Here is a 13,282-nt window from a genome sequence, read left to right on the forward strand (position 1 = left end):
ATTCATTATTCAGTATTATGGTAGGCTAGTTGTGTGCTGAATATAGTATTATTCAGAAGTCAATATATGGAGACTCATGATTCACTATATTTAGTCTCTGACTTTTTTCCATTTTGCTTTCCTTGAAACTTTTTTAAAATGGGGAAACACGCCGACACAAAAAAAGGCATGCTAAATTTACCTCAGGATTTGGCCAAGATTACAAAAGAAGGTAATTTTCCATGTCAGTTTTTTTTTCTCCACATAGCCCATTGAAACAATGCTGGGAAACTCCGTTGGCCATAGAGGGCGCTCGTTAGTGGGTGTATGAACAGGAGAAGGGGGCGTGTCTAGAGATGGGGGAGGGCCGGGATTGGCCGGTGGTTTCATGGCATGTGTTTCCCCATCGCGTTAGAAAACACGCGTACGGCGCGGAGCGCGCACAGTGAGGCGGTGCGCGTGTGCAGCGGAGCGATCCTGAACACAAACAAGTACACTGGGATGTTGCGCGTTTTGTTGGAGTTTATTCTAACCTCGTTATTTGAAGGATTATTGCTTTAATCAATGAAGGAGAGTAACTCCAGCCAAACGCTCCCCGCGATGTCTGGAATGGACGCCAGTCCGAGTGTGAAGTGTAAGATTGTGGTGATTGGGGACAGTCAGTGTGGCAAAACGGCTCTGCTTCACGTCTTTGCAAAAGACTCTTTCCCGGAGGTATGTAGGTTATATTGACCTGTTTCTTTTGCGTGTCTGCATGTGGAATAACTTTACTGTAAAAATGCAATATTTGCTTATTTGAAATGACTTTAGATGTGCTCGCAACATTGGAATAATTGGGGTTTATTTGCCACATTAATATACAGAACGCATTTGGGTAACTGAGTAAACGATGAAACCAAGATTTGTCGAAGTTGTTTTGCCATCTAGTTTGTATTGATTGTCCAGTAATTCGCTCTCTCTTTTACTCTCTCTCTCTCTCTCTCTCTCTCTCTCTCTCTCTCTCTCTCTCTCTCCCCTTCTCTCTCTCTCTCTCTCTCTCTCCCCCTTCTCTCTCTCTCTCTCTCTCTCCCCTTCTCTCTCTCTTTCTCCCCCCTCTCTCTCCCTCTCTCTCTCCTCTCTTTCTCTCCCTCTCTCCTCTCTTTCTCTCCCTTTATCTCTCCCCCTCTCTCTCTCATCTTTCTCTCTCTCTCTCTTTCTCTCTCTCTCTCTCTCTCTCTCTCTCTCTCTCTCCACCTTCTCTCCCCCCTTCTCTTTCTCTCCACCTTCTCTCTCTCTCTCCCCCTTCTCTTTCTCTCTCTCTCCAGAACTATGTCCCGACTGTGTTTGAGAACTACACGGCCAGTTTTGAGATTGACGCTCAAAGAATTGAGCTTAGTCTGTGGGACACCTCAGGTAAGAGACTTCACCCTTACACACACAGAGGCCAGAGCAAGCTCTTGATTTAATACCCCGCAGACAAATAACATCCTAAGAAACTGTTCAAGGTTCTCTTCCAGACGGGGAAATGACAGTAAAGTGTGGTTTGTAATTGATTCATAAGTCCTGAGAAGGGCCGCACACAGGCTGCGTTGTTGCCTGTGTTGAGACACCTGCAGTGCCCAGTCCTGTATCGATAAAGAATGTGAAGGATGTTTTCATTAAAAGCGATTTAATGGCACATATTCCTCACTGTGTAAGATAATGTACCACACACTTCTAATCACGGACGTAGTTTTGGGGGGGGGACGGGGGGGACATGTCCCCCCCACTTTTTCAAAAGCCGGTTTTGGTCCCCCCCAGTTTTTACAGTTAAAACCAAATATTTAAGTAGCGACGAAGTCATGTCCCCCCCACTTTTTAACGGTTAAAAAAACAATATCCAAATAGCGACAAATCTAGCACTAGGATCATGCAGCTCCGAGCTCCCCCCCCCCCCCCCCCCCCCCGCTCAACAATTTTTGTTCACAGCGCTCAACAATTTTCATTCAACCCCCCCCCCCCCCCCCGCTCAACAGTTCGCCACCCCAGGTTGTGTCCCCCCCACTTATGAAATCAAAACTACGTCCATGCTTCTAATCTTTAAGTAATTAACATAAGGAAAGAGGACATTATGCATGATAAAGTATAAAGAGCTTCCTAGCGTCATATCTGAAGTCGGAGGAGATGGTGAACAAGCACAACGAATTGTGCTTACTTACAGAAGGCACACAGATGTCTCTCCTCTGAAATGCCTGCGATGCTCCATTTGAGGCAACACTAAATCTCCGGGTAGAGAGCGTCTCTTCCCCTTTGGAGCACGCCTCGAGGCGACGAGCCGGTACTTTGGTTCGGATCACGTGGACAGAGCTTGGGCATTTCCAGCGGATGTGTAATTAGTTTGGCATTTTTGCAGTTCCGCCAGAGAAAGCACACGGCCGTACTCATAAATCATCATTTTGAACCGGTTCCTTGTGTTATTTTTGCTCGCCTCTCAAATTATAAATGCGTTGGTCTGCGGTGTCAGCAACTTCACCCTTGGCTTTTGTTGTAGTTGTTAATGCCCGTAGCTCACGTCATTGGCGAGAAACCACGCTGGAGCTCGCGGCAATGGAAATGATTAAACTCCATAGCAGGGCCCTCTTAGTGCACTGACTCCAGCAGCTGCACGCTGACCTGCCAGTGTGGGATGGAGTGGGGGGGGTGAACGTGGCCTGTGTGACCCCCATCCTCTCAGCTTCAGTAGTGCCCTAGGCTGGCCTGAGGGTGACTTGGCTAATTGAGCAGCTACCAGCACATACAGCACACACAGGACCTAGCAGAGGAAAGTGCCAACCACACCACTTATGTCTTGTCAGTCTCAGACATTAGGAGTCTGAAATGTCTATCGCTCAGGACAAACAAAGCTTGGCCCGGAGCAGGACGGGGCTGAAAGCTGACATTATTGAGCCATGATGGGGTAATGACTGCAGATACCCTTTGCTAACAGGTGCCTGGCCGACACATTCTGGTAAATTGGTATGAAGGACGCTATACTCGGTCACTTGTTTGTTTTATGTTAACTGCTACATATACAATGAAAGATAATACTGTAGAACTTCTCAAGTTGTGCTTTTGACTCTAGTACTGAGAGTCCTCTAGCGTAGACTTTAGAGTCCTGTGATATTTTCTGCTGCTGAGAATATGAGAGGCCCACAAACTGGAATGAGTGATAAAGCTTCAGCTCCCATCAGAGGTGTGAGCTTGTGTTCACCTGCTTCCTGTGGACTGCATTGTTTACGCATGTGGAGTTGTCTGGGGTGGAGGTGGAACCGTAGACACCACCTGTGTCTGATCCCCACCTCTTCCCAGCTCATTTCAGCCATGCCATTGACTTGCTTGAGTGCCTGTAGATGCGTTGCCAAGTGTTAAAAGAGAACGTCCTCTTCTTGACTAATCCCTCATAAGCCTTCGTCGGAAGAAAGATGCTAACTGGGAATTAGGATCAGGCTCCCTCTGCCAATCTGAAAGTAGGTTGGCACAAAGGGCAGCTTCTGGCTAAATTTAGCATGGTTCACATCCCTTGATGTTCCTTGTGTGTTTTGAGTGCTCTCTTAAGGGATTTTCTTTGAAATGGCACCTTAACCCACTTTGTTGAGCACATTGCTGCAGTGTGTCTTCCAGCTTGAGCAGATCTCAGTGAGAAATGCTGAAATGTGACACTGTGTCAGGGGTCAGAGGTTAGAGAAGTGGAGATTCTCAGGGGAGAGATGTGTAGGTTCCTGCCCTACACATCACAGACATGTCCTCAATCATGTCAGGTCATGAACCTTTCAATACTGTAAATAAACCAGTTTTTTGTTTTTTTTTTGGGGGGGGGGTTCCACTTTACTTTAACTCCCCATCTTCTTGCAATGTTTGTTGTGAACACATCAAGTGACTATAGAAAATTCAGAATACTATTGAAACACATAATAACTTTGTAAGTGGCAATCGGATATTTATACTTTTCTGAAGTGTTAAATATTTAGTGTGTCCACACATCAGATTTTATAAACATCTTACATGCACTTAAAAAAAAGTTTATTATGGCTTATTATTAAAAAAAAGTTTTGAGAAAGCAAACAGGTTTTATTTTCTAAATCAGTTTGGCTCAGATTGCATACAGATCAAATGGAAGCCTATTCTCCGCTCCTTCTGTTCCTTAAAACTAATTTGCTGCATGTAAATGTTTTCAGCACTCCAACCAATCAAATTAAAGCAATTCTGTAATTGGTTGGCCATATGTCATGTTGTGTCCTACTGGTCAAACAAGCTAGATCAATGTCTCAGATTCTTCCAGTATGGAATTGGTTACAGAGCCAAAGTAAGGGAGAGACAGGGTTTTCTTACCTTTGTGTGTTTGTTTATACCAGTGGTTCCCAAACTTTTTCTGCCGTGCCCCCCTTTAGTAGATGAGAATATTTTTGCGCCCCCCCCCCCCCCCCCCCCCCATATTGATTAGGGATGTACCGATTCACGTTTTTCACTTCCGATACCGATTCAGATATCTGAGGCTTAGTATCGGCGATAGAGTAAAACTGTGCTGAATCGACTTAAAACATTTTTTTTTTTTAAACACAGACATACTGAATTAGAAGTTTATTGAAAACTCTGTACCAGTATAGCACACTTAAACACACACAAAAACATGTAAAAACAACACAACTTGCATTTGTTCAGTCAGTGCAATTATGAATATAACATTGAATGTAAAATAAATAATACCAAAGAACCTGAAACTTACAAAAACAATAGGTTCACAACTTTGGTCAAACATGAAAAAAATAAACTGCAAGAAACCTTTTAAATGGTTCAAGAATTCTAAATATAATTTAAAATAAATAAGGAGATGAAATAAGAGAAACAGCAATTCATATGCGGCTAGTTTGCAAGCGCAGACATCACGCAGAGCACAAAGCATGTAACGGCCAGAAATATGTGTACTGTCTCTTTAAGGGAGCGAGTTGAGTGCGCGTATGGAATATTGTTGACTCAGACCACTGCTCTTTATTTTATCATTATTTCATTTCTGTAAGTAACGCATTCAATGAGCTTTGGGCAACTCACCAGTTCATGTATGAACAGTCAAGTAGTGCTGGAGCCCAGGTTTAATTTGGTCAACCAGCAAATAAACGGACTAAGTGGAATAGCACCAGCGCGAGTACGAGTCAGTGATTCACCTCTCCTCTGTGTGCTTCGCGTTTCACTGTTAACTGTTCACTGTTAACTGTCCAGGTTCACTTCTATCCGGGACAGAGTGGATATTTAAGGTTGAACTAACTCCGAAAAGCAAGCAATACAAGCATAGAATTAGACTGAATAGATCTGTTTTTATGGATCGGTCACATTGTCACCGATACCCGATCTAGAATTGTTTCAGATATTAATATCGGAATCGGTGCATCCCGTTTTACTTCCAAGCTCCGCGCCCCCCCTGCAATAGCTCCGCGCCCCACCTAGGGGGCGCGCCCCCCACTTTGGGAACCACTGGTTTATACCATCTTGTGTTGCACTCAAGATGTATATATAAAAATATCACATATAATACTAAAATATATCTAATAATATATGAAGATGCTAATAATACAAAATAACCCAATTGTGTTTTTTTCTAACACAGTCCTGTTTAGAGTTTCACAGCTTACCTTTTTTGCAGTCTTGAATATCATAGACTGTGTATATCTTCCTGACAAAAATAATTAAGCACCACCATACCCCTCGCCCTCCTGAAAGAGTATTTGTGTAATGTGTGTGGGTAAGAGGAAACAAATGTTTTTTTTCAGTATTTGGAGTTTAGAAAGGAAACAACCCCCGGTGTCCGTTCTGTATCAGGTCTCGTGGCTGGGCAGAAGATAGGAGGAATCTCTTAGATTGCTGGTGTTGGTTGAACATTCTAGATTCTGGGTTCTCAGAATTCATGCCAGTGGTAATTGTGACACAAAAAAATAGCATTTATTAATTTTTAAGCTCAATTTATTGACAAAATGTGCATGTTGCCTAATGTAAAGCATATAGAGTATGCTCAATTGATATAAAATATGTTAATTTTGTGTTTTTAAGTTATAAAGAGTCTCATGCACAACCCAAATTAATCCTAAATAGGTATTTTGTGACTTGGACTGTTGCAAAAAATGCAAGTTTGGCTATATCTTCACAGCTGTGTGGCAAACCCCAGTAACGTCAAGCCATTTACCACAAACCAAGGAGCATCTGGTGTGCATCAGGTTCACCGAGTAGTGCTGAATTTTCTCATATTCTCACGTGGTCTTTAACAACCTACGTTTCTTACAAGTAAAAGAATCAGCGACCAACTTTGTCCTCATTTGACCCGTGAGAATCTTTTTGAAAATGTAGCTTATACATCAGTTACATTATTATTTTATGGGTCCACTGCTGGATAGTGTGCCCAGAAGCAGGCTAACAGCAGGCTTGAACTTTCAAATGAATGTCCTCCAAGCATAGCTCGTGGCTATCTGTGAAGTACCACAGTAAATATACTTACAGTTTAAAAGGATAGATCAATAATGCATACACATTGGCATCGATTAATATTGATTCAGCTATGTGTTTAACTTTGGTTTGCCCAGGGTCTCCATACTATGACAACGTGCGTCCCCTCTCTTATCCTGACTCGGACGCTGTCCTCATCTGTTTTGACATCAGCCGGCCGGAGACCCTTGACAGTGTGATAAAAAAGGTTTGTACCAAAGACCTCTTGATTCTGGTTTTCTTAAACAATTAGCTACTGACCCGTTCTTCATTATTCTAAAGCTGCTAAACAAGCACACACTTTACTAAAATCTTTCATCTGGGGATTGTCTTTATTGTGGGGTTTTTTTTGGTGATAGTGGGTCAAGTAGCTTGTGGAAAAGGATGTAGATCTCAGAGAATCAGGACACCAGGGTCATGCCAGACGAGAGGTCGAATGGGTGAGAATGAGCTCCCTGGAGCTCTCCTGACAAAGAAGGAAAGAGGGGCCAGTGGTGACGAGTTTACGTTCACTCTGAGATTTAGAGCCCTCGATGGTCAAGCACCATGTGACCTGAACATGGTGACAGTAGTGGAGAAATGTGGGCGGAGTCATAGGAAGAGCAGCATTCAGGAAGGAGGAGAATCAGGAATCTGTTCCTCTGGCAATCCTGACTGTCCCAAACAGGCCTCTAGACGCATGATGGTGGCCTTGGTCAGTGAACTGAAGAGAGCAGAGTTACTGTGTGATGTCGACCACATTCTGCATGTATGCTCCTTTTGTAGTGATGGTCTCATCTGAAAATCACTGAATTTATTTTAACTACTTTTTCATCCAGTGGAAAGGAGAGATTCAGGAGTTTTGCCCCAACACCAAGATGCTGTTAGTGGGATGTAAATCCGATTTGCGCACAGATCTCACCACACTTGTGGAACTCTCCAATCACAGACAGACACCAGTATCATACGATCAGGTGAGTGGCTCCCAACCCCGATCATTTGGCAAAGTACACTGACGAGTGATTGTAAGACCTGTTTTAAGTGGCTAAAATGGCTACAAAACCATCCTGCTCCTCTCATCCCGTCACACAGGGATCAAACATGGCCAAGCAGATCTGTGCCCCCTACATCGAGTGTTCAGCCCTGCAGTCGGAGAACAGCGTGAGGGACATTTTCCACGTGGCCACGCTGGCCTGCGTCAGCAAGAACAACAAGAACATGAAACGCCACAAGTCCTCCAGAACCACCAAGAGGACCTCACACATGCCCAGCAAACCGTACCTGGAGTCGGTGGCGTCGGACATGCGCAAAGACAAAGCCAAGAGCTGCAGCGTCATGTGAAGGGACCGGAGAGGGCGCTGTAGGCGTTGGCTCTGGGCGTGAGGGCGAGCGGATCAGACGTGGTACTAGATGTCAGCTGTCATCATCCTTCAGATCAAGCAGCGATGACCGCAGGATGATGTGTGTGCACCACGTCCTCCATTACAGCCTATTATGTCCCACCTTAATCCAGACAGCTGAGAACATGACCACGGACGAGGGCCAGGAGATGCTGGAGAGACTTGCGGTAGACCTCCGCACAGCTCCAGTGCTTGGAGCCCCACATTTCTGATAACACTCCCTGAAATGATGTACTGCTGAATGGAGAGAATAGCATGAAGACTCTGGTCAGCCTTCTTATCCTTAGCCCATGGAAAGAGACGTTGTCAGAAGTACAGGTCACAGGCCAAAAGAAATCAGATTTAGTTTTCCCCTTTTTTTACTCAAAAAATGTGAAGGTGTTTGAAGGAAAGACTGTTATGGAGATCTCTCCAGAAGACAAAACACTGACAGCACTTGATGGAGAAATGATGTAATAAACACTGTGGCTTTGCATGCCTTTTTGGTTTGGGGGGACGGGACTGTTTTTGTTATTTTTAGTTTGTTTTTGCACTTCATATTCTGGTTACTGCCTTGATTAATTGTTCAAATGGGAATACGACATGCATCTGTTAAGTCTTGATTACCATTAGGTTTGGAAATATCTGTCAACCTCAACACGAGTGCTTCTCATGTTTCTCCTCTTTTTCTTTCACGAAGCCAAAGAAAAGTCAAGGTCGAGTTTTGGTGTCCTAGTCCCAGGGGATTCATATCTGAACTGATACATCCACTGTATGTGCAGCCTGAAGTGTTTGATATATCGTTGGTAGTGGGTCTGGCTTGGCTTGAGGACATATCTAAAGATGTAGACTCATGAATCCAGATATTAATACTGTTTCAAAGCCTCAACTCCAGTGCCTCTGTGTCCGTGTTGGTGTGCCCAAGCTAATCATTGCCTGGGGATTTACTGTTGCTAAACTCTGTACAGGAAGAGTGCTTAATACCTCTTTGTAATCTATTCGCATTTGGAACTGCAAGAGAATCATCTCAGCTATGCAATATGCTGACTCTTACCTGTACAGCAGTTTGAAAATGGTTAGCTTGGAGTTGTCTATATTTTCTGTGGCATGATGGCTAAGAGGACCACTCTATTCTGTCTGGGATATTCAAATACATCTTTACTCTCTGAATCTTAAAGGAGGAAGGGAAATTCATGCATATTCAAACATTAGTAAATACCTGATCAAGCAGTAATGTAAATCAAAGCTTGTGTATTTGTTTGCATCAGTCACTAGCTCTGCTAGTACGTAGCATGACCTACACTCCATAATTTAGTTCTTTAGAAATATTATTTATGTGGAGAAATTTCTCTGTTAAGCATTTGTCAGATTGTGTCTCCAATGTTTTTTTAAATTGGCTCGCAGGTGTGGACCCTGATTTAGAATGTGGAGTGTTAGGTGTAGAGCGTCACCCTCTTTTGAATGTTGGAATCCACTTTTATGTCTGTATGATGGATGTTTCTACAATATTTATTGAAGTTACATATATATTTTCTTTCTTTGAAAATAAAACGCAGTGTACAGTCTGATGTTTTGGTGGTTTGTGGCTACATTCTTTATAATGTTTCAGACTTGATCATAAACTCTAATTCAAAACAAAATATATCTTGATATTCATACAGGCAACATGAATATTCATGTATGTATAGGATGTACCTGTCACTGATTTCTCATTAATATGCGAGTTCTGTGTTCTTCCATCCTCAGTGATAAAAACACAGAAAAATACTCTAAATTCATACAGAATCCATTATATAAAATATGCTGTATACATTAAGAGAAAAGGGACCAAAAAGCTGTAATTACATTCAAATGAACGACTCACTTTTCTGTTCCTTTTTAGCCCTGTAGCCAAAGAAAATCATTTAATGCATCAATATTTTCTCAAATATTTGTGACCTCAAAACAACTACTCATTTATGAAATGGATCAGAACATCTGCTAAATGCCCTAAATGTAAAATAGAAGATTCAGCAGACTATTGAAAATCATATCAAATTTGCTCTAACTGTCTGACCATGTATGTTAGATGAGGGGTCACCAGACAAACACGGCAACAGAAGGCCTCTATTAGCTGTAGCTTACATCCTGCTGAGCTGTGAACATTCACTGTCCCTGTGCCACATATCTTGAAGATGGAAAATTTCATGCCCTGCTGATGTTTTGTTTGAGCTGATGGAGGAATGTGCATGTGTGTCCAGGGCTGGGAAGATTAGACCAACAGCTGCCAAAAGGCACACTGCCATCTTTATAGAAATATATGAGCCTTCTTAGGGCAATATATAAAGTTAAAATGTGCCAGTCTGGGTTTACTATACATTATGATGCCTAAATTAGTATTTTGTCATAAGAATCATAGAACTTGGCAAAGAAGATTTGAACTATAACTCAATTCACACTGATCAAATCATTTTCAGGGTTATTCAAAAAAACTGAAATGAAAAGTCTTCATTTTAGATTGTCGAGCCAGATGCAGAAGAATTAAGTTAGAAGCGTCGCTGGCAGTCTTCTAACACAGACAAGGTTTCGTACAAACAGTGGTTGGGCATTTAAAAACACGCTGAGAACAGCAAAAACTTGTTGCCCTTATCTTCCCAGAAAGGTCCTCGACCTTATCATTCCAGCACCGTGTCCCCTTCACGAGCTACCACACAAGTCTCCCTACATGTTTTTCGTAAACAAAGCATGATGCGGTGCGTGACAGCCCCCCCCCCCGGGAATGTGATCCATTACGCCACTTCCCACCCCCAACTCCATCTGTGCTGGTGGTCTGCAGCTCATCACGGTCCCACTTTCCCTCTGCGGGAAACAAACCGCTGTGCAGCGACAAATTAAACATGTGCTCGTCTCGCTTCACAAAGCATCCGATTTGCTAATAGATAAAAGCACGAGATCACCCCCCACACCCCACCCCCCACACCCCACACCCACCACACCTCCATACCCCACACCCCCCACTCCCCACACCCCCCTCCGGGTTTACGTCCTGCTTGCTGTGGGACCAAATAAATGAGCCACTATTGGGGATCTTTCAGAGAGGCCAGCAGTGAACCAGCTGCTGCTATATGAGCCGCTTGTTGTGCACGCACGTTAGTGTAGTGGTGTGTGAAACATCTTAAGAGATGAGGGGTTCAGGCTTTTGCATGGCAAAAAGGACTTTAGAACTGTGTGGAATCTGCTCAAATTATCCAAAAGAAAACAGCGAGAACCAGACCTGTAAATAAGAGATAGAAAATATCCCAATGTCCTAAAATAGCTCGAGACATGCTAAATTAACAAAAGAAAAACACATCAAAGTAAGGTTTTCTATAGCAAAACGTCATCTAGTAAATGTGCACATCTAGTTACACGTTTTGATTAAGCACAATCTGATGCGGCTCGAATGGTTAGCAGCACATTCGTGAATCAAACCAGTGGTGGCTGTAGGACAGAAGTTACTGCTGTTTCTGTTTGACACACACCCACGTGCACACGCACGCGCGCACACATACACGCACACGCACACCAGATTTTCAGTGACTATGAAGAGTTCTGTTAAATAAAGTGTCTTTCTTTAATTCGGTGGTTTCACGTCTCAGTCAAAACCACAGACAATTTTTTCCTGCAGTTTCCTGCAGTCTCCATGCAAAACAATGTGTTTTGTTTAAATTTCATTGATTTTGTGCATCCATATCCACTGTATGGACACTGCTGGTGTCTGTAGCTACCCAGGGCTCTTTTCCCAATACTCCCGACAGCCACGGGGTTGTTGATTATAGTGTTAGAGCCATGTATTCACTCTTAGATCATTAAAGTAGCTAGGAGCAAGTAAGAGTCGAATTTAGGTTATAAGTCTTACAGGACCGAGCCAGTTTACCAGCATACTCTTCGCTCACACCTGCCCTGCACAAGTGGTCACGACTATTGTGATCACAGCATTAATCTGCATGTTGTAAGATGATGATCACAGCAGGAATGGACATGTCAAAAGCATTACTTTGCTATTTGCAGAAATGCAGTTTGGGAAACGCTTTGCCACAGTAGCATTTTAATCCCTTCTGGTTGCATATATTAATTCTCTTGGCTGATACTGAACAACAGCCTTTCCAGCACAGACTGATTAACATACACATGACTACAGCAGGAGGAATTCTTACATTACAGGATTTCTGCTGGAAATGATCCCCCCAACTCCAAGCAAAATAAATAAAATAAAATAAAAAACAAACATAAGTTCTGCATTTTAGTGTTCATAGTTTGTATAGTGTATGAGTAAACAGGTAGTGTTTGTCACACTAAAACTGCAAACCATAGTTTTGAATATCATTTGGGGAATTGTGGATATTTTTACTGGCTTCAACCTCCATTTGTTTTTTTTTTGTTTTGTTTGTTTTTTGTTTTTTTTTTTTTCACATCACCTCACAGGAGAACTATTTTGGTAAAATAAAAATGTAACTATTGTGATGAAGATATTTTTGTGACGCCTCTGTGAGTAGATAGAATATTTCCAATTTAAACCCACTTCAATCGAACACAGTCCAAACATTCAAGAAATTTACTATTTTACTATGCTATTTATTTTACCTTTACTATTGTTTTACACCATGCAGAACCATCATTCACCATTAAATCTTTTGCTTATGTTGTGTGCTTAGAAATTAGGGTCAACCTGAATGTGTGATATGGACTGAACCAATACAGTGCCATTTCGAAGATTTGCATTTCACATTCAACATTCAACGTTCAAACGTTCAAACTTTGAATAAGACTTGCAAAACATTCCAGAGTTTTTCACGGCTATGGAGGCGGATCTTACATCATTATCATTCAAATGACGTTCAAAAACCGCCAACATGGAAACAGCTTTTTAAGTCGTCTGGCCATGAAAGAGGCTTCTTTTGACTTTGTACTTATTGTGAACACTATGGTCAGAGCATCACACCTTCACTGTGTGTCCCAATAGCTCTCCTCTAAAACTCACTGAACAGAAAGGTGGGCCTGGGTGTGGCCTAGTAGAGTTGTGAACCTCAGAGGTTCCTGGAACTAAACATTTAATCTAATGCAACTATGAGTAAATAAGGTTTTTATGAAATCATAATCTTGATTTGTTGTGCATGGTGATTCATGGCATTGACTGAGAAGTTAAATAAAGACCTGATGTCTTATGTCTGGTGATCTACTGCTGCTGATTGTATTTGTATGTTGGTTTAATTTTTTTCTGTGTAACTTGCGTCAGAAGGAATGCAACTGCTTTGGCAGCCTCCCCTTAGCTTGCCAGACCATTCGTTATGACCCAATGACTTACAACATGGGCGAGATGCTATAATGGAAGAGGAAAAGTTATGGTGGAAGACAAATGAGTATAACGAAGATTTCTGGAGAGTGAAACGGAGAAGGACCTTTGTTTCATGGAGACGACATTGCTCGGAGGAAAAGTGTCTGATTTCCCATTGTTCTGTATT

General features: G+C 42.5%; 1 protein-coding gene across 1 annotated transcript; it reads left to right on the forward strand.

Annotated features, from left to right (window-relative positions):
- The first annotated feature begins 389 nt into the window (after positions 1-389).
- LOC143509507 (rho-related GTP-binding protein RhoE-like) lies at positions 390-9,370 on the forward strand. The gene is made up of 5 exons (XM_076998321.1): positions 390-693; positions 1,284-1,371; positions 6,543-6,652; positions 7,263-7,397; positions 7,516-9,370. The coding sequence occupies exons 1-5, from the start codon at positions 544-546 to the stop codon at positions 7,762-7,764; spliced, it is 732 nt and encodes a 243-aa protein (XP_076854436.1). The 5' UTR covers positions 390-543; the 3' UTR covers positions 7,765-9,370.
- Positions 9,371-13,282: the final 3,912 nt, after the last annotated feature.

This window comes from Brachyhypopomus gauderio, chromosome 3 (assembly GCF_052324685.1).
Source record: "Brachyhypopomus gauderio isolate BG-103 chromosome 3, BGAUD_0.2, whole genome shotgun sequence".
In the NCBI taxonomy this organism is placed as follows: Eukaryota; Metazoa; Chordata; class Actinopteri; order Gymnotiformes; family Hypopomidae; genus Brachyhypopomus; species Brachyhypopomus gauderio.